Source organism: Tinamus guttatus, unplaced genomic scaffold, assembly GCF_059628265.1.
Source record: "Tinamus guttatus ecotype Peru unplaced genomic scaffold, ASM5962826v1 Tinamus_guttatus_pri_ptg000314l, whole genome shotgun sequence".
In the NCBI taxonomy this organism is placed as follows: Eukaryota; Metazoa; Chordata; class Aves; order Tinamiformes; family Tinamidae; genus Tinamus; species Tinamus guttatus.
This window is the reverse complement of record NW_028288848.1, coordinates 5,064,381-5,089,929: the sequence shown is the minus strand read 5'-3', so window position 1 is coordinate 5,089,929 and position 25,549 is coordinate 5,064,381. Positions and strand designations below refer to the sequence as shown.

Sequence of the window (25,549 nt, the reverse complement as noted above, 5' to 3'; positions counted from 1 at the left end):
TTGTGAGATCACAGTGCACACTCAGGAAAACATACACACACGGTATGCCAACACTGCAAAGAAGGCCAGGCAAACCTGTCTGATTGTTTGCTTGCATGTATTTCTCCTATTGTTATTAACCATGTATAAAAGATGCATAGATATCACCACCTGGTAAAATCACAAGATCAGTCCTTAAGCCACCAGGTCCTGATATGACCACGTTGTAAGAAGTGCTCTTTAGTACTGACTTCTCTTCAGAACTAATTGAATGTAAGTGTGAGGAGGACCATATCACGCCTTATTTTTAGTCAGGGAAGAACATGCACACAGGGAAGCCGCCCAGCTTTCCAGCTCCATTGCTGGACTATGCCCAGGATCAGTTTGATACAAGTTTCTAGGAATATAAGTCAGCAAAATTTTTAAGATAAAGTATTTGGATAACTCCTTTCAGAAGCTGAACAAAAGTAGCCTCTGCAGAATCAAGATACTATTCCTCTCATCTAGATCACATTAGGTAACAGCAGCTTTTCAGAGCTGGAGCTCCATCTCAACCACTCCATCTTCCTGACTTCACCCTGAACAGCCCAGGAGCTCGTGTATGTTATCTTCCTTCTTTAAAAGGTCATATAGTATCCCTCCATAGTGCTGATAACATCGCTGTTACTCTCCAGCAGCTCCAGGACACGGTGCATCACTGCTTCAGACACGTAGGGGTTGTAGCTCTGCCGAACGCAGCTCAGGATGTGAAGGAAGTGACAGCCTTTCTCAGCATCTGCAGAAACAACAGAAAATGCAGCCAGACTTGGAGAAAGGACCTCAGTCTCAAACTGCCCCCGATTATTGTAGCTAGGTTAAAAGAGGTACAAAAGCAGATCACCTATGCATTAGAACAGAGATAAGGGATCCAACTCTGCGTTCACAGTTTTCCAGTTATCAAATGCTCCCACTGATCTTGCTAAAAATTGCCAAGGGTGCAACCTTAGTCACGAGCATGAATGATTACCAGTCCTGCACTATACGGGGCTCATCGTGTACAGGCTGATGAGGCAGATAGTGACTTAAGGACTTAAATGACTCCCACAGTTGCTCTACGACAAGCTGCCCAGTTGCTGTAACTGCAGTTTTTCAGAAGCGAAAATGACATGTGAAAATCCTTTCACCCACACCTAGCTTCACAAATGCCTAGGACACAAGGGAGGCTGTGGCCAGCCGTGACTGCTTGCCCAATGCTGGCACCTTGTGGCCTAACTGTTACAGTGCAACTTGCATTCACTTTGGCAATGCAATCCCAGCCTTGCACTGTAGTCCACTCAGTCAATTAATTACTGAAGAAGGTCACAGAAACTAAATTTAATCTCCTTTTAAGAGGAATGAACTCTCAAAATACAAGACAGCAAAAATGTGAAAATAGTTCCCTTTCCTGGAGGGCAAGGCAGAGAGGGGTCCTTAGAGTCTGCAGTCCTGCAGTGGCTGCTTTATCCTCCCCTTTATTTGGGTGACACTTGGCAAAGCCAGTAGCCACAGTCTGACTGCCCCTATCAGCAGTTTTCCCCAGCAGCCCCCTCGAACCCGCTCGTTACCCTCAGTTGCCTCCGAGCCTCCCAGAGCTGAACTCCACACGTAGAGAGATTTCTCTCCCTCCATGCCCAAGAATGGAAGTGTAGTATGAATGAGGCCTGTAGCACACACAGCTCCCCTCTTCCTCAGCTCACATGACAACAGGAACATTTGACAAAGGTCCTGAGGAATCTGCATGAAGGTCTGGGGCCAGGGAGGTCTGTGGCTTTTGTTTTTGCCACTTTTGTTTCATTTTAGCAAATTCCTGGGCTCCACACAGCCCTAGGAGCTTATGAGAAAAGTCACTGGTAGAGATACAGAGGCACTAGGAGTTCAGTTTGGGAGGAACTACACAGTGATTCAGGCAAGTAATTTCTTCTCTACATTTCTTTTGCTAGTCTGTGGTATAGTGTAATGAAAGATCTTAGTGGCTGGTAGCCAAAAATGGACTCACCATCCTACAATGGGTAAGCACAGAACAGAGCATTGTGCCTCTGCAGTCTTAGCAACTGCTTAACAAAAGCAGGTAGCTGCATTAGTCACAGGTTTGTCATAAGAAAGTCAGAGTTCCCATCCCTGATTCATAGTAACTTAGCTTAAGCCATAATGAATTCCAGTGACTCAGGGGTTACTCAACACCAGAGAGCCTTTTCCTAGATGCTGGTGGGAAATGGCATTTTGGAGCAGCTGCAGGTATCCAGGTATCCCAGAAATACTCCTGGGCTGCTCCGAGAAAGACCCCACTGCCTTTGAGGAGATTATCCTTGCAGCAGAAGATATTATAATGATGCAGTCCTAAAAAAAATCCTTCTTTTTAACATATTGGGATTTAAATTCTGTCCATCTCCTGAAGAAAGGCAGGCTCTGATTAATTTTCTTGCCTGATTTCCAACATCAAATGAGACATGAGTTACATATTCACGGGCACTTGGCACAAGGGTATGTCTTGGACATGTTAAATGTAACTTTAAATGTTTCTGTTTTTATGGTCTCAAACATTAGCCTCATATGAGCCTAGAAACAAAGCCAATATGACAAGAAAAGAAGCAGGACTAGATTAAGTCTACAATTTTACAATTCAGTCTGGAATCAGACTGCATCATCCTCTCCAGTTGTCTCAAATCTCCTCTGTCCTCTCACACTCAGAATGGCCTCACATATGGGCTTTTAAGATCAGCTTATTTGGAAATAGTTAGAACCATAGGCTAGCCTTGTCACGTAGGCATATTGCAGATCAGGTTTTGTGAAGATTTGACTAGTCATGTCGAAACTTTATATTTTTTATATATGTATGTGCATATATATATATATGTTTGTACAGCAACTCCAGGCAGCTGGGTTGGGTCTGAGAATGCATCAGAACTGATGGGTGAGGCTCTGCCTTGGAAACTGGCAGAGAAGCAACTGATTGGATAGAAGAGGTTGGTTTTATTGTAAACCAGTCTTCCTGGCATGGAAGATTAATATTACTCTTGATGGAAAAGGGCAAGAACTTGATGTGTTGGCACATTCACATTCCTTCACTAAGAGCCCGCTCATGAGCCCAGGCCAAGCAGCTCACCACCACTAGAGGGGGACCAACAGTTAGACTAGAGCTCACTCTAGCACTGAGTGATAATAAAACATCCTGTCGATTTTGATATTTTGATTCAAGTCTTTGGAGTTTTCTCCCTCCCTCCTACTTTTTTCTTTTTTTTTCTTTTTTTTTTTCTTTTGACAAAGTGCACACTGCTTACTTCCAATTTGATCTTTCACAGAGTTTCAACTTTTCCAGCTGATGACATGGAAATCTTCTATTATAAATGACCAGAATACTGAAAGTCTTCCTGAAAGTCAACAGAGAAAGAGAGACTGATCTGGAAACTGTGCTCTTTACAGCTAGTAACTGTATGCAGATGGAAAGCTTCACAGAGAACAACGGGTTCTGCAATGCAGTTAATATTTGTTCTCCGTTCAGTAAGAAAAGTATGGCTTAGAGACCTCAGGAATCTGTAAAGTCCTAATTCTTCTCTGATGCAATTCCTTTTATTGACTGGAAGAATTTCCCAATATCTCATAAAGCACTAAGAGGAGTTCAGCACTCCTCTGCTGAATATAGTGCTATAATATTACAGTATAAGGATAGAAGCACACTGAAGATTATATGCCATGAATTCTAGGCAGTCATTTATTCTGCACCATAGTGTGTTCCACCCCACAAATAGCTGCACTCCAGCAGCAAGTGATCCCTGCTGTCACATTCGGCCCAGTGAATTGAAAGAAACTCTGTAGCACTTCATGAGTGTAATTAGTAGACATCCAAGTCAAGCACAAGCTATCACTATGGTAATAAAACATAATGCACATGAAAGACAGGGATCATTTGGAAGCTATATAAGGTATTTGTCTTTTATACATACTGAAAATCCTTACTTGTATAAAACAATTACCTAAGTTCTATGCTCAGTTAAAATCTACAGAGTTCTTTTCCAATTGTTACTAAATTTATTGTTCATTTAATGGAGACAGGGATTTCACCTTTCTATACTGCCACTTCAGTGACAGCTTCCCTGTGGAAAGCGAGCTTGCAAGGTTAGCTATTTATCCACATCACAAAGCAGCAGCTGCCAGGTGCCATTCTACACTTCATTACACTTGGTTCTTCCCAAAATATAATATTCTCAAAAGATGTAGATCCAGAATAACGGCTGCTCATTTCAGATCTCAGACATTTGTTTTCCTGCTGGCCTCTGCCTCTTATCCTTCTCTTCTCACACTCACAGGACGATACTCCTTTTAGCTACACTCATTAGCTTCACCCGCAACCGAGCCTCAAGTTCAGGGGGAAGGACAAGAATTTCATCTAATCCAGTAGCAGGAGGAGACACTGTCATAAATGGCAGCACAGCTTGTCAAGGGCCTGATCGCACTGATACTTACGCCTGGGTTTTCGACAGTCTTCCTTGACCACATCTAGGGTCACTTTAAGCAGCTCCTTATCATGGTCAGTCACCTGGAAGAAACAAAAGGGCAGTTCATAGCAATCTATTTTGCAGTAGAGAGCAGGACTGCTAAAGAATCAGAAGCCACGATGTATTCTGAACCAACACTGCCATAACTATGATCTGCATGCTTTACTTACTCCAAGATTAACAATGAATGTTAAATCTTCTGTTATTTTTTAGTAATTTTAGCAGCATTCATCAGTTAGGTGAAGAATAAGATTTATTGGAATCAATCCCAGAGGACAGCAAGTGACTCAGCAGAAAACTCATGTCCCAGAGTTCGGTGTGCCCTGCTGTGTCAGTGCACAGTTTTGCACCTGGAATTGCAGCAGTGATGGAGACTACTCTTGACTTACACAAAAAACAATTTAGCGGGTCACGTAAGCGGTAGAAGGAAAGAAAGAAGCAGATAAACTTTCTGAATAAACAGAGAGCATGTGGAAGTCCAGCTTCCCCTTCCAAAATGTTTCTACTAAGATCATGAAGCCATCTCACAGAACAGGTTGGCAATAACAGTTCAGTTCCTTACATGGTATAAGTCTTTGGAGCTACTAGGTTTCTGGAAAACCACTCCTTTTTCTTGTAGCATCCTTACTGCTTCCTTAAAAACACTGTGAATCTGTTTAGAGCTTGGGTCACTCTTTGAATCCACCTGCATGGAGAAAAAAAAAAAAAAAGAATTAAGTGGTGATAAATAGCCACACTAGAGCTGACAGCAAAAATTCCAGTCGGTTTCAAGAAAGAGAAGAATTCAGATTATTTTGTTCTGATAATTTGTTAAATGAAAAAAAATGCATCTGTTGTATACAACCTAACCAACATGTCAGGCTTTAAAGAAGTACCAGAAGCTTGTTCCTTAACAATGGCAAGATCTCCTAACTGCCTTTTTTGTATACAGTAACTACTTGCTAATGTACTGAGAATTCTCTTCTTTTGGAATAGGCTTTATAGGGCATATGGGAGGAGATGGAAATATAAGTGCTTTGTAAGATAACATTCAAGGAGAATTCAAGCACTGGGGATTGGATTTCAATCTCTTGAACTGAAACTGAGGCACTGCTTAAGGAAAGAAGGAAACTGGTAATAATTTAGGCAAGAATAGTATTTATTTTCTCTCATTTTACTCACATTCTGGTTATGGTCTCAAGAAATTCTCCACTGTAGAAATAAAAGGGCAAAAGGCAGAGAATAAAGAGCACACAAGAAATGAAGATGGAGATCCAAAAATTTTCATAAAAGATAATAGTGGAAAAAAAAAAAAGGGGGGGGGGAAAAAAGAATGAACTTTGAGGGCAGGTAGGACGTAAGAGCCTGTTGTGGAAGAGCAGCATGTGTAGCATGTGTGAAAGTCCAGAACCAAGAAGGGGATTTAGAACAAAAGCTTCTGTGTCTGGGACACAGCTAACAGACTGGGAAACAGTAGCAGAAGCAAGGAAGGGGAAGGGGAAAAAAAAAAAAAACAACAACGACGACGACAACAAGGGCTTGTTTTAAGTAGAACAGAGCTAAGAATGTAGGAGAATTATAGTGAAGTAGAAGACGCAAAGTCAATGAAGAATCAACTGTGGACAGGATAAAGCACAGTAGATAAGAGCAAGATCATGACCTACTCTTTAAAAATCTCTCTGTTTCTTGGTCATGTCCTTCAGCCTCCACTTATACATGCAGACTGCTTCAACTCCCCAGCTGTTGCTTCCTCTCTTGAGAGCACATTGTGCTCACTGCGGTTTCCTTTGAGAACAGAGCTCAACTGCTTCCCAGAAACCAGCACATGATGGATTGAATGAGACCACACCAGAGCAACCAAAGCAAGACTTGCCAAACCATTTGTTCAGCCACCACCATAAATGCTCCCATCTTGTCCTGACAAAGACTAACAGATTTCCCAGATCCTACTTCACTTGCTAAATGCACTCACGGAAACCTTGGGAGTGAAACAGGCAAACACCATGCACCGTAATGAACTCACATGGACACTAAAAGTTAGTGATGGGAGAACACCTTTCTGCAGGACATCAATCCCGTTTATTTGCGAGTCTCAAGACTGTTTTCCAAGTCTGATGTGTCTGATCAGGAACAGTTAAAATCAGATATTCAAGATGGATATTAGGTTTGGGTTCAGCATACCTCAATTTTCTCCATCACTTTCCTCCTGCTAATCCTTGGTGTTCCAACAGGCCACAGTCACATCTCTCTGACCCACAATCTAACTATTTTTTTTCTCCTCTCAAATTCTCTGTCAAAATAATTGCTTAATAGTTTAAGCTCATTAACACAGAACAATGGCTATGATTTGCAATCTTTATTTATCCTAAGGTTTCCCCTATTTCTGTCTGAAGGAGGCAGACAAAACCCTGTCTATCCCTAAGCACCACAGCTCTGTGTGTTTAGACAGTAACAGAGACTAATTTTAACTACAAGTGTGAACTTGCATGTTGCCCCTATCCCAGTCATAGTGATAATAACACTATCATGTATCTCTCCGTGGTGCCTCTTCTGGCAAACTTTATAAACAAACATGAAATGTACCAGGAAGGGGTTTGTAAGAGAAAATAACGAATGTTGGTTCTCATACAAAAGCGTATTCTCATAGCCGTATCTAAAATGACAAGATCTTGCCTCATCTCAAATGCAGGAATAAATCTTCAAGAACCTAAGAGACTGCTAGCAAAGCAACCCACCTCAAGACTGATCAATTTTTAATGTGAAAGCAAACATTCAAGGGGAAGAAAATGACAAAAATATCTCCAAAGCAGCACAATAGTTATTCATTTTGGCTCAACACTGAGATCCCCTCAGTAAATTAAAAGCAGACTCTGCGTGAACTGCCACACAGCTCAGCCATGCTGAAACAGAATCACTAAGAACGTGCGTCAAGAGATTGACAGAGGGAAGGCAGAAAGGCAGCCTTGGAAGCGAGAAAATAAGTCAGCAGCTGCTGCCTCTCGGCACCTCTCACACGTGCAGAGCGCTGGGGGGAGGCTCCATAGCAGCGGGACTGCTCCCGAAGAACAGATGAGGGGCCTTTGATTTCACCCTGCGGCCATGGGAGAAGGGCTCTAGAGCACGCCTGCTCCTCTCCATCCCCACGGGCAGTTCAGCTCATAAGCACATGCTAAAATTATATTAACTGTTCCTTTGGTCTATCTAAAATATCTTCAGTTTCTTATCCTGAAGCTTCCCTCAAACATCCCTATTTCCTGAAAACTAGACGTATTCCTCCAAAGTATTTTATCCTTGGCTCTTATACTGAGCCAGCTCTGATTTCTTCTGGACTTGAAATAACATCGTCTAGCCAGTATACATAAATGTGTGATTTTCTCCATCAAGCAGAGCTCTGAAGAGACTGGACAAGCTCAAGGTAACCGCTAAAGGCTATTAAAAACACATAGTATTTCTGGTCTGAAGTCCGTGGTGACTACTGTACTTATAGGGCTTTGCAAAAGCAGAAAGAAGAAATCTGAGACCATGAAATCCCATGGAATTTCACATCTCACGCTTGCATTTCAAGAGTTAAGCTGTGCCAAAGTTGCAGATGTGGTTAATTCTGAGTCACAGTTTATTAACCATTATTTAACTTTTACAAAGCTATTTGAGAAATTTAAAGCATTTGCAAATATTAAGTCATTTAATGTCTGATCCAAAGCACACTAGCAAGAGCATAGATTCCCCTGAATTTTGCATTTACCCCTGAATTTTCGCCTCTTTTCAAAGATGGCATTCCTCTGTTTCACAGTGAGTAACTTCAGATGCCCTAAAACACTGATAACACGAGATCTCACAAAAAAAAAAAAAAAGTAGCTTTTAAAGTGTTTGACAATCACTACCAGCCATGGTCAGCCATGACTTTATAAGAAAGCCAAAAGAAAAATCCATGTCTCCAGAATTATTATTATTATATATTTTTAAATCTCTATCCTCCAGCTGATGGGCCTCACACTGCTTGGTGGGCTGGTACTACTCCCCCAGTTATTCTCTGGTCTTTAAAAGAAGACAGACTCACTGCACAATCAATAATTTGTCAAAGAATGAAGAGATACAAGAACTAGTTTCTCCCTTCAGAATGCTGGAGGGATTTAACCTTTGGCTCACTGAGAACGGCAACACACCCAGGTGGTGGTAAAGCTTCCTGGTATCACCACACATGTGATACTACTTATAGAAACCACCTTTTGCAATTTCTCATACAACATTTAAGCCTTGGCTTAGAGAGATGACAATTTTAGTAACACTAATTCTGGACGTCAGTCCTGAAGTCCTATTATAAGTTTTGCAATATTTACATATATACACGCATGTATGTATGCATAAGGCAACAATAGAGCTTGTTCAAGAGGCAGGAAGACAAACACATAGTGCCAGTGATGTATAAGGACACTGTGTTACACCTACAGGATAATGCACAGGCCCGCAGTAAGTAAGAATGACACTGTAAAACTCCCTGCTTTAGCTATGTGTCATTGCTGACCTTGAGATAATATTCAAATCAGGAGAAGTACAAACAGCCGAGTCTGGAAAGCACAATCCAAATCATGTGTCCAAGTTGGTGACATGCACAAACTGGAATGGAGGCACCAAATACAGCACACACTGTAGCTGCAGCATGCAGCAAGTGCATTAAAATGTCTGGTTACAAGTCATATTTATTCCAGTTTGGAAACTGGATAGATCCTTTAAAAAGGAACCATCTATTAGACCCATTTGTACATGTTCAGCAAGTATACATTTTAATTTCACTAAGCATAAGATTACTTGATTTCTTGCTTATAGCTGTCCTTGCAGTACCCATTGCTCCAAACTCAAAAGCCATGTATTTATGGAATAAGGGAGAGGCTTGGGGATAGAGGAAGCACTCATTATGTCAAATTACATTCCACTAGACCTAATGGTTTTGTTAATTTTTGTTTATTTTAATAAAAAAACCTTTCTTTTTCCCATCCTCTGTAGACTGCATAATTAAAAGATACCTGGCATGCACCTGAGCAGAGGACATGTGAGCTCTGCCACATATATCTGCTAGATACCCTCCTGGGAGCTCCTTAGGACTGGAATTAGGCACCACGACACTACGACAGCAATGGAAAAGACGCAGAGCTCAAAGGCAATGCTGACAAGGACAGAGATGCTGCCCACCTCACACTATCTCAGCTATCTCCTTGCATCTTCACCCCCTGCTTTGCTCTGCTGCCAGTGACTCCATAGCAGCCCCTTTCCAATGGAGGAAATATTCCACTGGGAGATACTCTCCCACTGCGCAGGTACTTTAAAAGTCAGGAAAGAGATGAAGGGAGTCTCCTAGGATCACAGGGAAAGGGAGAGAGGAGTAGAACAAGTTTTTAACAGCAGCTATGCTGAAGCGCTAGAATCAGAACAAAATAGAGCGATTATACAAAGTAACACAGCTTTTCAATACCCAGGAAAGCTGCAAGGAGTGAACAAGTGTGTGTATTTTGGTGTGATTTTTGGTCTTCAGTTTGATCAACTCATTCAGTTCCTACCTTGTCAAACTGGCATGAAATACTATGATTCGATATTACCAGCACTGTTTACCCATTTGTTGAGGGGGATGCAACTGAGAAAACTAGAGAGGGGGAAAGAAAGGAATAGGGAAAAAATCAAGTCTATCACACTCATTTTAGAGGACTAAACTGGGTAGTCAACCCTTTGCCAAGACAGCGCAGCAAAATAATAAGATGCACGTCCAGTCATCACTAGGAGCTCACCTTGAGGCACTCAAGTCATGTAACAAAGCAGGTTTTTCTTATGCAAAAAGCTATAAGCCACTTTGCAAAGAATTAATACCAAAGGATTATAGAGAAAACTGCCAGTTCTTAATAAGCACCTATGTGCCCAAATTCCTGGGACATACACTCACACCTTTGCATCAGGGTCAAGAGCAATAACCATTAATTATTATGATTGTTCCTCAAGGCTGGTAACAATGCTGATGCCACATTGTTTTTGTTGGGCTTTTGTGTTTTTCTGCTTGTTCTTCATGAGTTCCTCTTAAAAGGCTTTGCAAGACATTCCTTATAATCTTTCTGTAAAAGCTGAAACTTCACAGATAGATGTTTCCAGTATTAGTCACAATGACCACTACTTCCTTCAATGTAAAGTGTTTATGGACTTTTAATACTGTTCCAGCTAGTTTAGAAAATACCCTGTCCCATGTTTCATATTTTAAAAATCAAACTTTTCTGTCACAAACCAGAGTGGTTCCTTGTCCTTGCTAACATCCATGATTCCTCTAAAAACAAACAACAAAAGTGCCTTTAATAAAAACAAAAGAAACTCCAATCAGGAAGCAGTTATGAGAAGCAGTTCAATGCAGCCTGCAAGAATCGAGCTACTTTTCATTATTATTTTAATTCAGTTGCAGGGGTCTGATTTTTATTTGTTTCAACAAACAAATATCTGACACTAACATAACACAACCCATTTCATTTCACAATGCATAGGAGAACCAGGCAGTGAAAATGATTGCCATGGATTTATTTCTTTACAGAAAATCCTCCAAAGTAAACAAGTGAGTCAGACTTGTAATACTCTGCTCTAACAGTTTGAGTTGCCATTGGTAACATGCTTAAAGCTGTAATTCTGTTACTTTGACAGAAATTTACCGTTCCACAACAGTTGAGAATCTGGCTTGCAAGTTACCAAATTGCAGAGTAATATAAAACCATGCTACAAAATGGCCTTTGTTCCATTCCCCCTTCTGAAGTTAATCAAGACTGCTATCGTATTGGAAAGCTTTTTGTTTTCTTAACAGTTTGTTTACATGCAGTGCAGATTTCAATTAAATCCTACCTTCTGTCCTGGCCTTTCATGCCCTTTCACAACTAGAGACGTCCAGCAGGAGAAGAGTATAACATGGAGCAGTTATTCATCTACTCATCATAATTTATATTCTAAAATCACATCTATATTAAAATACTGAGCTTGAAATAAGAAATAAGACAGAGCCCCTCTACCCCATTCTCCTGGTTAAATTCAACATCTCAGACATTTGTCAAACAACTCTTAAAGGTCCTTTTCTGATACTATTCTACTTATAAAACTGGATAGTTGGTGCCTGTTGCAGGCTCCATAAGGTTACTCAGAGCCAATACAAAACTATCCTTAACAGAGTTCTCATGGCTTTCCTCAGCCAGTTTTAAATATCTCAGGTTAACACCTGAGGTTTCATAAGTCCTTTAAATAATAAGCAGCAGTCATTTAGGCTTAAAAGAGTATCAGACAATATATTCTCCACTAAAAACCTGAAATAGTTGCATTCACTCACCTCCTGACAGCTGGGACTAGGTTGAGGCTGGTGGGCCAGGGACACGAGAGTATCAACTGTTTCCAGCTCCTGTTGGTAAAACGTTTGAATTCTGTTTTGTAGCAAGAAGTCTTTCACTTTCTCGCACAGCATATTGGAGAAATCCAGGCACTCTGGGCCACTGCAAGAACACACAGAACATGTCAAAAAGAAAGAAATACACTACCAACATTTTTAAAAATAATTGCTTGAAGTTAGTCTGGTTTTCAAATATCAAAAGGCATTTTACTGCCTTTGAAGATTCTTAACTCTAAACCCTTTATTGAAACAGTCCATTTTTATTTGCATTGAACACCCAACTGCTTCTCTTCAGTCCTTTTGTGTAACATTATTGGGATTTAAGATTCATAGTCTCTGAAGCTACACTGCATGTGTCAGACCTTCCAATAAACATCCAGTCACCCTTTAATGGCAAACTGAAGCTGGGACCAGGATTAGTTTATTGAGGTTGTGCCTTCAGGAGACTGGAATGACAGGACTAGAGTCAAGAGCATTGTGACAGAACAGCTCCTTATCTTTACATGTAGAAGAAAAGTGAAGTCAGGCCACTCCAACTAATGTGCTGATCGCATTCCCAAACCCCAATTTACTGTCCTAGATGTCCTATATTTTGCTACCTCTGCTCAAGGGCCCTTCTTTTCTCAAATTACGAGTGGGTATCTCATCTGTATGGATCATAAGAGAGCACTGTTAACAGGTTGCCCAGAGAGGTTGTGGAGTCTCCATCCTTGGAGATATTCAAGGGCCACCTCAATAGAGTCCTGAGCAATGTGCTCTAGGTGACCCTGCTTGAGCAGGGAAGTTGATCTCTAGAGGTCCCTTCCAACCTCAAATATTCTGTCATTCTGTGATTAATCCTTTGGGAGAAAAGCAGGCTGCAACTGTATATTTGTGCTTGGGCACAATCAGTGGGGCCCTTTCTGCAGATATATTACAATAACAAACAAACAATAATAAAATCCTACATTTTGAGTCTGGATAACACATTTACCTCTGTGTCCCCTCTGGACCTTGGAAAGGTTTATCATAAACTTCTCTATAGAGATAAGGGAGCTCCAGCATTCTTGAAATCTGGACATCACACACAGGATCATCCACTTTATCTGGAAGGGTGAAAAGAACACACATTCCTGGCCAGGGTTGCCATACCAATCTTTTAAGCATGCATACCTGAGGCAGCACAGAAGCATTTCACATGCCAGAATTAAACTGGCATATTTTGTTCTCTGCTGTTTGTATAAAAACAAAACCCACAAAGGCTACTTCCACTTTCACATCTTACATAAAGTTAAATGACCACTGTAATGCACTGCAGACTATGCTTTTGTCTGACAACTTGTTTAACTGGAATTTAGGATGTCTGTTTTTACCTTTCAGCAATCTTGATACATTAAATGAAGCCAAAAAATAGTAAGTAGCTTTATTTGGACCAATGTGAAAGCAATCTAGAGGCCTTTTGAATTGAATGGCTCTTATTTAGTGAAAAAAAAAAAAGGTAATATTATTAGCCTTTGAATGGGTTATATAGTCATAAAACTCCCATTTGGAGAGAAGGTTCAATTCCCTCTCAGGTTTTAGCTAATTGTGAAAAAACTACAAACTTATCTGATCTATGCAGAGTTTTTCAATGATAGCCTTCTTTACACCAAAGGTTTTTTTTCAGTATTGTCCCTGAAAGAATTAATAGAGGAAAAACAGCGCTTACGCAATAACACAGATATTAAGAAGAGCAGTTACGTAACGAGAAAGCTCCTAGATATCTGTAACTGACTGCACACAATTGCTGCCCTACCACCTGTCACACAGAGGGGTCAGCACCTGCAGATGCAGAAACTTAGGGGAGGAATTCTTGGTCACTCTGCAGAGCCAAAGAGTTTAGGAGAATTTGGGCTTCATGATACATCATCCTAACGTCCTGTCTGCCCATAGAAAGGGTTATAGAGCCTGTGACAAACATTAACTGTTTCTCCAAAGCAACTAACACTCTTGTTGAAATGTGACATAAAAGATCACTAATTCCTCCCTGGGATTTCGACTGTTCTACTCCAACACATAGAAAACTCACATAGAAAAAACACATAGAAAAGCAACTCTGCCAGGCACTCAGCCTGGTATCCAGTTACCCATTTTGTACTCATTTCAGTTATCCTTTCCTGGAAAGCTTGTAAAGCCTCATTCTCAGGTGGTTTATTTCCATCCATTAAATAACAAGCCTCATTAAAAAAATGAGATGCCAGCAAATACTGTAGCAATTATTCAGCAATTTACCTACAGTCTGGGTGTTCCTACAAATCAAGACAACCATGTAACATATATCACAACTGCATAACACTCACAAAAAGAGGAGGCCTGAATTTCTCTTTGCTCTCTGTAGGTTCGGATGTGACCTCTGACCCTGACAACATCCCCAATCTCCAGCTTGGTTTTCTGGCTGATCTTTTCCTGGAGTTTCTTCCTCTGTTCAAGCATATTAAGACTGCTGGCTGTACTTGGACAAGCTGTAAAAAAGCAGGGGAAAGGAAATCAGGCATCTGCACCCTACATTTGCGCAAAATCATATTGCTAAAAAAGGTCAAAGTCTGGGCAACAAAACTTCTGAGTATCAATTTTAGTTTATAGTATTATTTTACTTAAATAGTTCACCTGGGAAAAGGGAAAGAGAGGAGATTCTGGCTTATCATTCTAAAAATGTTCTGGATGGGTTGAAAAATCAGAACATTTTAACTGCAGAAAGGAAAAACTGATGTTGTCATGCTAAGAGGGAAGAGAAGGGAAGAAAGCCCAGCTGAAATTTTTGCATAAAAGAAGGATGAATCATCTGAGGTGGGGCCAAGGTATTCTTGTAGTGCAGTTTGGTATCTTTGCTGCTGCGAACACAACTTGACAGAACTTCACATTTATCTAACACAGCTTTGTAGGAGAGTAAATTCTTTGTAATTTAAAACCTGATAGATACAAACATCTATGAGCGCGATTACAAACTGAAGGCTTTAACCCTTTGGGACTTGTTTTCTTTAGCAGATTCAAATGAATTAATTATCATTAAGAAAATAGTGTGCATTTTGGCACTACTGATGTGCACATAACTTAAGAACACAAATGTGAAGAAAGCCTTCTGGGTTCTCATTGTATATTAAGCTGCACTTCATGCAATTCCTTTTGTTACTTTCAGTGCATCGTTAACCTTTGGTTGTGGGTCCTCACTACTTTTTGGAAAACTGTACCACAATATTCCAGGTTCAGAGGAATTTTTCTTCTTAGGCTTAATGAGAAAAACTACAGGGTAACCAAGGAGCTCATCTTTATTCTACATCCAGCAAGGTGGGATTTCTGTTTTATACATAGTTCAGAGAGAAGACTAACTTATTTAAGAACTTAGAGCAGTTTATACGCTACAAGCTTTGTTAAATGCGAGTAGGTACATAAATAGTCTTGTTCCACAACCACAACAGCCTTTACCTTTTACATTAAGTCTTCCCCTCCTCATCCTAAGCATGTATATTACTAATATGGGCAGATGACAAGTAATATTTATTTTGTAAGTGTTTGACAATCTCCATATGTGGCTTCCCAATATAATACATAGGTTTTCAAGCAGGTGCAAAGTCAAAATTATGCTATACATTGCTGACAAGTATGAATGGATGACAGTGATATACTATGACAAGTGCTGAGGGAAAAGCAAGGAGAAAGACACTAGTGAGATGTTTTGTTATTCAGTGCCAGGAGTGATTCATGTCATATGTGCAACTTTTGCACGTTTAGAATAGTCAAAAGCATAAAAAACAGCTTAAACACAGTGGGAATGTCAGCAAATTTCAAGGTCACCATTGACAACATAAGCACAAGCAGAAGGGGAATATAAATGCAAAGAAAGAACGAAAGAGCCATCCTGAAAGCCCTGTATTACAAGGGTGAGGAATGAGACCAGGTTGCTGGTTAATAGATTGATTTCAGAAACAGCAGCTGTGGTATGTGGTGAATTTCCAGGGTAGTTCTTCACAAAAAGCACAGTAAGAGGAGGATTCTTTGAACAATTTCACAGCATGGAATTGAAATATTATGTTATCCAGATAAGGAAATGCATGACAGGTCAAAATGTGGTGTTTTTATTGGCACCACCATTGGCAATAGCACAAAGAAACCAATACAAGGCTTACAAAACGGCCCAAGCTGTAGGTTGTGATGTTATTTAAAAAACAAACAAACAAACAAAGCTTCCCCCCAAAACTGTGATTTTAATGTGCTCCTCCAACTTTGATTGTTTACTAAGACATAAACAAAAACTGTGTGGTCAAAAGCAGGATTATACATTTGAAAAATTACCTGATAACGGTCTTTCTGCTCCCATGGGATTTTTCCAACAGACACAATTTATAACACCAGTACTATCATCCACTGTAAAAGAATTGCAAGAATAACAGTGATTAAGAAAGCAGGTTATGGAGTTCCAAGAAATAAAAATGGATACAGATAGGTGTTTAGGAAAACGATTGCTAAAGACATCTCAATTCATCCAGTTAAAAAGGGAAAGTGGGTGCTCAACTCCTGCTTTTGAAATATTTCCACAATTACTTCAATTGCTGAAGTTGCTCAGCACCAAAAATCATGAGATCAGTAAAATAACAGGCCTCTTGTTTTTTTCTTTTGCAAATAAAAGCAACAAAACAATTCAAGCACTGAATTAAATTAGGAGTTTCAACACATTCATCCAAAGAAAGGAAATATTGGGGATAAAAGGATTCTAATCTCAGTGACAGAGTTGAGAAAAAATAGAGTGCTGAATGTGATAGACCAATTAAAATAGGAAACCAAGTAGAAAAGAAAAGAACCATAGCAATTAATCACTGGAACAATCTATTAATAATTGCCTGTTTCTTAACGTCTTCAAATCAACATCAGATATTTTCCTGCAACAAGTTTTAAAGTGAGTACAAAAATCAGAGGCAAAGAGGGACAAATGGAGAGAAAATTATGTCTGCTAACTGGTTAACTTGCTTTTATTACGCAGAAAATTTGTTCAAATAATCCAGCGGCCCATCCTGACTTTAAAATCTCTTTACACAGTATGAAACACATCAAGATAAACATTTCTTTACAGCAGAACATCACTACAACAGTGAAACACCGTTAGAATTGTGCTCACAGTCTGCTGGCAGTTTCTGCATGACAGGATGTTGCTAAGAGCAGAAGGGCAGCTCCTCTAGCCAGGAAGGGACAGGGGACAAGATGCTTGTGGTTCTGCCCTAGGCCAGGGATTTCCAGCTTACAGCATATACACATATACACCACTGGTGGCCTGTACTTCTGCCACTGCAAAAGCTCTGGCTTTTTTTTTTTTTTTTTTTTTTTTCAAAAAAAAAAAAAAAAGCTGTCTGGCTTTTCCAGTTTTGCCAGTACCCAAGCAAAATAAGTTTTGTGATTTCTGCCTGTAGGCATGGTACTGGCAAGGACAAAGCAGAAAAAGACAAAAAGGCTAAAGAAAACAGAAGAGCCAGAGAAATAATTGTTCTACAGATCACTGAAAGCCTGTTTATGAGCAGCTTGTCCAAGGAACACCCTCTAAATAAAACATTTAGCAGAGAAAAAGGCAGTTAATGCCTGTCACAACATGGCAAGGATCACCTTTCAAGTCCAGCTACCACTTCAAGCATCTTGCTGCTTCTGTGTAACCATCTGAAACACTGAGCTTTTACAAAGTGGAACCTTCAATTTTGCTCTGCCCCTTAAACCAGATCCTGGACGACATATGTGTGAGTGTTTACCTTGAAGGTCCCGACTGGTACCTGCAGTTGTTTCCTCTAGGAACCAAGCATCAAAGCAAAAGGCTTTAACATTGTCTCACATGTTTTGAAACAATCTCCCTATATGGGGGATCCAATTTCGAGTCATTGTCTTGGCTTCCTGTTTCCCAGCAGCTTAGTCTGGAGCAGGCACATTTCTAATAACCAACATAAGGCATCTGTGAGACACAGGCAGTTCCAAATTCCATCACTAAAAACATGCTTGTCCAATAAATGTCCCCCTTCTGAGGTGTTGTCTGCAGCTTTCATTCTGCTTTAGAATAAGAATGATCTAAGTAGTAAATTTCCTCTCCTCTGCAGAGAAACAAGCAGCTGTTCTAGCTGGCAGAAGAGCCCCCATACATCAGGGCAGACCACATCTGCCCAGTATATTATTGCAGCACCTGGGTGCTGCAGGTTGAGAATGCCTCTGCTGCACCAAACACTGCAGCTCTCCTTCAGACAAAGGGCTTCAAAACAAAACAAGCAGGCCTGAAGGATCAGGCCAGGCTCCTCACTGCCAGTGCAACAGCAAGAAGCAACGTCCTGGAGAAAGTGTCCTATTCTTGCCCACATAAGGAATCTGGTAATAGAGCCAGGCTCTGGAACGCAGCTTTCTCACTTTCCACATTAAAAACTCTGAGTAAAAAGACAAGTAACTAGTGCAGCACTGATGAATGAAAACTCTGCTAATTGTATTCTAATGAGATCTATTTTAAGTATACTCAAGGGGTCTACAACCTGTTGGAAACTTCCTGTGCGGCCTCTTCTCAACAACTCAGTTTTGAACCTTTTTTTTTTTTTTTTTGACCTTCACCTTAATTTAGCCCTCTCAAAGCTACCCAGTAAATGAGATAATTGGGTCCATTTTTACTTCTTGATATCAAAAGGCAATGTTTCTTGTAAACTCTGTAGGAGTTCACTGAGATCCCTGTGAGGTTTTATTTGCTTGTTTTTTAGGCTGTTCAACATTTCAAAACAGCCTCAGAGAATCAAGCAAACCAGAAGAAATACCATTTGGTTTTGGGAAGGCAAAAAAAGTCAGAAAAGTACACTGGCTAAAAAATGAGCTTACTCAAATCTAGGCTTTTATTAAATATCCTTCTCTTAACCAATTATAACAGCAATAAACAAGTAATAAAATCAGAACTTCAAAACCTGAATTAAAGTTATTATTTTCTTTTATCCAAGAAAGACAGTCAATTCATTCTCTTCCACAATTGCTATTTCCTTACCCATTGTGGCTGTATTATGGTTTCCAGCACAGAAAAGACCTAAGATCCTCTTTAAAGAGAGAGGTACATATTCTGAGGTAGATAGGTAGGAACGAGGAGAGGAGATAATGGCAGTGGTACCAAGATATTCCAGTTCTCTGTCTATCAGACAAAAAGTACAGCGGGGGAATTGCTTTGCAAGCCCTTTTAAGCAGATGGAAGGTGAGCAAATACTGAGCAGTGTGTGGCACTAACTGATGCAATGCCTGCTCTGTGACTCACCAACTGCTGAACTGAGAGATGCAAGACCTTGCAAGCAGGAAACCGCCTAAGAAGTTACAATTTTATGCTGGTGGAGTCGGTCTGCCTGAAACAGGAGGGCAGGCTGGGGAGGAGCACCCTGGCAGGTAGTCTGAAAGCTCAAACCAGGAACTGCTGGAACAAAGATGGGAGTTGAATGTAAAAGGACAGCAGGAAGCCAGACTGGCTGAGAATTCTACTTACAGGTTGGCTAATCTAACACTAAGGCCTTAATTTCACTAGTCCGCAGGTCTTTTCATTTCTTTTCCTCCATTTGCTACCCTAGTCAAATATTTCCAGCAAGTCGACATCTGAACTAATGCCAAGAACACTGTGGGAAACCCTCACCTCAAGATTTTTTTTCTTTTTTTTTGCCTCTATCATTTTGATTCTCTCCCTCTGTTCAGTTACGAATACATTTGCATACTGGTGCAACAAAAGAGTAATAACTAACGTTCAACCTATGTTTCAACAGCTTGTTACATCATCAACTCTATTTCCACTTCTTTAGCGTTTATTTTGCCTGTGCTACTATAAAGGCCAGAATATTTCACGCTTTAACAAGCTTACTGACCGTTTATTATTGAGCATTATGGCAAGGCTATAAGAAAAATCCAAAAATCAGACTAAAAAAAATCCAGAAAAAATGTCAGCTTTGAAAAACTTGCAGAGATTTTTATGCAGATGCTAAGGGCAAATCTAAAGAACCCCCTAAGCAGGGCATACTACGTGCACGAATTGTCCTTTCTACATGGCAGCAGCATGATGTAGCTGCAGAGGCAGCTGGGCTTGCCTGTAAGTAGTTGGCTGTATCTTCACAATATTCCTGTGCAGCAGAGAATTGCCTCTGTCGCATTTTGTAAGCGGCAGGAAGCGGCACTCAGTGGCTCCCCTTCATCACATGGAAACGATGGGAGAGGAAGACGGGAGACAAGTCCCTCAAATCTTAGATAGGACTTACATGGTTGGTGTCCCCAGCTTATTGCCGGTTAGACCCACATACCCCTTTGGAAACTTGTCACATCACCATTACTCCAGTCTTCTCTTTCTCCAGATGAAAAAGGCAATTGAACTAAATAATAATCAAATCTTTCCATGTTAGTTAAATAGTCTGAATACTGAAAAACGACAACCCTCCTTTCAGATGCAGTTGGCAGAGACTGGTAGTATAGTGATTGGGTCAGATTTGCTAAGGCATCTAAATATAAACTTACACATGTAAACAAAACAATTCCTGCTATCAAAACCTGGCTATGACAAAATACACAAGTCAGAAGGAATTCCTACAGTTTAAAAAAGGAAAAAGTGACTTCTCATTTGCAGGCTCTCTTAAATCCATTTGCATATAGCTAAAAAAAAAATGTTGCGTGTGCATGAAAGGAAGACAGTATAGCCCAGTAGCAAAGCAATATCCAAATTAAGATTTGCTAGAAGACCCCCAGATAATCAGTTATTCAGCTTTAACCTTTTGTTTCTTCATCTTTTTTTTTTTTTGATAAGTGATCTCACTTGCAGATATACAGGATAAGAACAGTTATTTCAACACAATCAAGTCTAAGTTCTAAGGTTCAAAGGCTGATAAATGCAAGAATAAAGAAAGGCTTTTCTTACCTCCATAATTATAAAAGGCATTTCGCTCTTTGCTTTGAACCACTATCCCAACAACATCTACCTGTCGCACTGGATGTCCATTATAAAAGAATATACCTAGACACAGAACATAAGAACTAAGCATAAATACATATTCCTTACAAATAGCCTACTCTACATAGTCACACAGTATTCCTACTCACATGAAAGATCTCCTAGCCCTGTGAGGACCAGAAACACTCTGATATGTAGGATACCAAGTGCTTATTTTTGTAGAGTCTCAGATTTTATCTTCCTTTTTTTTTTTTTTTTTTTTTTTCCAATCATCATCAGGCTTAGGAGTAAATAATCAAATACAATGGAAGCACTTCAGCCTTCTCACAATGCAACTGTTCCCAATTAAGGCAGAGCCTCCAAAATGCAAAGTAACATTGTTTAGTCATGCATTACTAAAGGAACAGAAGCCGCAAGGGGAAAATAAAAAAAAAACCACATACACACCCCACTAAAAATCAAATTGTAAAGTACACTACAATCACCACAGACAGTATTTTGAGCTCCAGTTCCAGAAATAACTCATTCTAAAAACATCCCTTCAAAGTTATTTGTGTGCATTTATAAAGATTAGTTGGATAAGAGTAACATACAAAAATATGCCCAAGCAAGAGCAAGAAATCAGAGCCCAGTGGACTTCAACAGTACTGAAGCTGTCACATGCTGTGATCTCTCTCACAAGCACCAGAGTGGCAGAAGTCTTTGACCAGCACTGATGTAAATATTATATACTGAAGCCTCACCATTCTCTAGCAGGAGGAAAATAGAGCAACAAGTGCTGATATAGCCTGGGCTGGCTCATCTTGGGTGAATGTTTTCCTTCTGTTTCAGAATACTACAGCTTTACTGAAATATGTCATCTGGGATGTTCAATAGCTTCGAAAAACTAGATAACTCAGGGGACTGAGAGGGAGTGTTTGGCTCGATACACTGTGTCAAGTCTCAGTCTTGTAAAGGGAAAGAGAAACACTGCAGCAAGGCAGTGAGTAAAAAATTTCTGTATTAAAAAAAAAAGTCTAAACGGAAAGCCAAAAATAGCTTGTCCTACATAGCCGGCAGCCTTAAAGGAGCCTGAAGTTAACTTATTTCACAAATGACAGAAAAAAAGTAAAGCTTCAGAAAGTCACAGGTGATCAGCCAGGAGGCTCTTGTACAGAAGCATTGCTGCTAAAAGCCCACTGCAGCAGTCTGAGGATGCGGCCAGTGCTGGCAGCCTGGAGCTGCTGATAGTATTAGTGCAGTCTCTGGTCAAGCCTTACGTTTAGCAGGTTTGTCCACTTTTCTCTCATTCCATTTAGCAGGAAACAAACACACACTGCTATAGAAACACTCAATGGAGATGCTTCCGCTGTACATAAACATTCATTAAATCTTTCAAAACCTCTGCAGAAGAAGGTCTGAGTCAGATTCAGAGCACATCTGCAGGGCAGAGCCACCATGTTCTCCACTGGGCAAACAAGGAACATGACAACAGCACCACAGAGCATGTTATTAGGTTCTTTTCTCAATTAGTAAACAGTTTTGGCAAATGGAGACCAGAGAAAACTGGTTCTTTCCACCCCCTTAAATCTGTTCCCAGCTCCACCCTTGTTCTCTGAAAAACCTACCTGAATTCATGTGAAAGATGAAATTAGGTCTACACACTCTATTAAAAGGCGTTGAGCTGGACAACTTGGAGGCAGAAACAGGGAGCTTTTCTACCCCCAGTTATTGGTTCCAATTACATTCATACTGCTAGCAACAAATATACTAAATATTTGAAGCCATGCAGTGGCACACACAAGCATAAGCACATTCAGTAGCACTTCTAGGAAATCAGCAAATTCAGACATATTAATGTGCTGTGCCCACAGCAGGAAGACATAGCAGCAATCTTGCACAAACTCTACTCATATCTTCACCAGTGTTACTAAGCAATGAGTTGGTTGCCATTACTTTAATTTTTACTCCCTCCTTTCATGCTATCTGGAACTTCCCTTACTTGTTGACAAGCTGTCACAAAGCAGTGCTGCACACTCACTTTGAGAAAAGCTCCTTTCCCAGATATAATTATGTACTACAACCGAGTGTGACATCTACTATCACTTCAAGGCCTTTAGGAGTACAAAAATGCTGTTTTTATCCGGGTGGTTTTCCAGCCTTCTCGACACCATTTATAGCAGGAGAGAATTTGGCCAGGTTTACTGTTTCTCCCGTGTTGTTCTAAGGGATTAGTCATTGCTGCATCAAATCCTAATGCTTAAAAATGGAAAAAAAAAAAAAATGAGGTCATTCAGCCCATTTCCTCAGGGCCAGCACAAGACTGTTCCGTACAGTAAATTCCTGGCAAGTTGTACAGCCAGGATATAAATAATCCCAGTGAAGGGGATCCCACCTTTTTCCTGGGGAGGCTGTTCCATGGTCTAGCAAATCTCATTCTAAGGATGCTTTTCCTGACATTCAGTCTGCATTTCTTTCCACTCCTGGTTACAATTCCTTGTTTTGCACTCATTTGTTTGTTATAAGTATTATTTAATAACTGAATCACGCATTTAGCTTCATCTAGTCTTTAACAAACCCATTAATGGCTGAAAACACTGGCCCACAAAAACCTACCTCTTCCTTCACCCAAATATACCTTTTTTGTGTTTCTATTGTATTATCATTTGTTGCCCATGAACGAGATATACAGAAAATATCCGGTTAGATATGAACGCCGTATCGGGAGAAAAAAAATATTTATTCCATGAACTTTTGTTCATTCACATAACTTCGCAAGAATGAACTTTAAAGTTTGGGTTTAAAAAATGATATAAGATTGCAAATAAGCTTAGTTGTGCAAAACACCAGATGCACAGGAAGTGGGGAAAGCCTGTGCCAATTATAAAGGCTGATATCTTAACATGACAGATACCACTTCCTTAAGAACATCTTAGAAAAAATCCTAATGACAAAACTGAAAAAGTTCATGAAGCAGAGCACAACTGCAGAGTTTAAGAGGTTCCTGAGAAAGTGTTTCTTAGCATAGAGAATAGCACTGTCAAGATCCCTACTGTTAAAGGAAAATAAATATGAATACCAAATGTCCAAGGTAGAGTATATAAGCTACATTATTTTGAGTCAGAAAAAGGCACCTTCTCCTTATGAAGGGAGGACAAGAACAACAAAATCCATAAAACTAAAACAAACCAAAGCCACGCATTCAGCTTCACATTTGTGCTCTTCCTGATCAACTCCAAGTTTCTTAAGAGTTCCTCTCAGATAATCTTACATCCTGTCGGGCTCCAGTTGGGAGTATATGAATCCTTCTCCAATAGAAATCACACTGCAGAGAGTCTGTTTAGACTCTCCCCAGTGAAAACAGCAACTCGGGGCCAGACCCACGCTGCGTTAGACAATGTGCACACGTGGGTGAGACTGGCTGAAGACCAGCAGGAAACAGGCTGCAGAGCACAGTCTCCAACAAGGGTTAGGAAATAAAAGGTGTGGTATAAGATGCAGCACAGATGCCAGAATTGACAACAAGTTTGTTCAGACACATGAAGGATTTCATATATCTATCATAGCTAGAAATTAAGCAGCAAAAAAATATATTCCTTTTGATTGTATATTAACATGCACAGGCAATTATCAATATTATGTATTACAAAGAAAAATGTTATGGAGACCAGTGAAAAACAAAACATGTATGACCAGAAAGGACCAAGATTTTAGGAGTAACTTTATCGGAACAGCACTACCACACAGAGGAAGCAAAGCATCTCTAATGTAAAAGCAGCTGTCTATATTAGAGAATAAGAAAAATCATCCAAAGTTTTCCATATATGTATATATATATTTACCTATACTTCTTTGAAGAAAGGATTCTTCTTCAATCTGTTAAAGATTAGTCCACTTATCTTAGGGTTACAGAAAACTACTGAGGTTCATGAAACACTGAATTTTCAGATCAAGAATGCAATATAAATCAAATATAATACTGTGTGCATCATAAGCAGCACATTTGAGTACATACCTGGCACTTGTTTAGATTCTCTCATTTCTTTTATATCCTTGATATAGAGTCTTGCAAATGCGGAAAATACAGGATCCAGCCCCCACAGCAGAGAAGGAATCTCTTCCTCATACTTTTTGGACTCAGACTGCATTCAATACCTGTGAATATGGGAAAACATGGAATTGCTATCTACATAGGCAACATATGTTTACATATGCTCCAGCATGAAAAAAATAGCTTGTGATGTTAAACAACAGAGTTGATTAAGAGACCATGTTCCCAAAACCCAGTTCTTCTCTGCTGCATGAACACATCTAATGCAAACTTAATGTTGTATCACCAGCATGAAATATTCAAAATACCAATATTGATAGTTTACTTGAAGTAATGACATTCATCAGCAAGAGCTCTTGTTGAACTCCTTCAAACGAAATAGAATTCTAGGGGTTTCTCCTCTACAGACCCAGGAGCACAGAACTAAAATATAATATTACTTTAAAAGAACAAGATCATGGGAGATCAGTTTCTTTCTACTTCATGTACGAGTTTTTTTTTCTCTTCTCCATATTGTATTTTCCTCCTTGGTCACTGTCTGTGCATTAATGGTGGGGGCAGGGGAAGAAGGCTTAGTTTATAAACAATGAATGAAAGCAAATGAGCTCTTCCTGGTTTTGTACATGCAGTTTCCAATAACTTTGTAGTTGTTACTTTCCCCTTCTGCATATTCAGCTTTCCCACTGTATAATGCCTGCTATCCTATGTCATCATCACAGTTAGTTCTCTGCCTA

General features: G+C 39.9%; 1 protein-coding gene across 1 annotated transcript; it reads right to left on the bottom strand.

The window, feature by feature from the left end:
- Positions 1-329: 329 nt before the first annotated feature.
- Positions 330-24,920, bottom strand: STN1 (STN1 subunit of CST complex). The gene is made up of 9 exons (XM_010227363.2): positions 24,780-24,920; positions 20,753-20,848; positions 16,171-16,242; positions 14,181-14,342; positions 12,836-12,947; positions 11,806-11,965; positions 5,053-5,175; positions 4,459-4,531; positions 330-754 (listed from the first exon to the last, which is right to left on the bottom strand). The coding sequence occupies exons 1-9, from the start codon at positions 24,910-24,912 to the stop codon at positions 597-599; spliced, it is 1,089 nt and encodes a 362-aa protein (XP_010225665.1). The 5' UTR covers positions 24,913-24,920; the 3' UTR covers positions 330-596.
- Between the last annotated feature and the right edge of the window lie 629 nt (positions 24,921-25,549).

What these genes read in the sequence shown, in the direction of transcription:
- STN1 (XM_010227363.2), bottom strand. Translation starts at nt 24,912, where the DNA reads ATGCAGTCTGAGTCCAAAAAGTATGAGGAAGAGATTCCTTCTCTGCTG. An exon ending in AGAATCTAAACAAGTGCCAG is followed by an intron (nt 20,849 to 24,779) that starts GTATGTACTCAA and finishes TTCTGTGTCTAG; the next exon opens with GTATATTCTTTTATAATGGA. An exon ending in CTAGTCCCAGCTGTCAGGAG is followed by an intron (nt 5,176 to 11,805) that starts GTGAGTGAATGC and finishes TTCTCCATGCAG; the next exon opens with GTGGATTCAAAGAGTGACCC.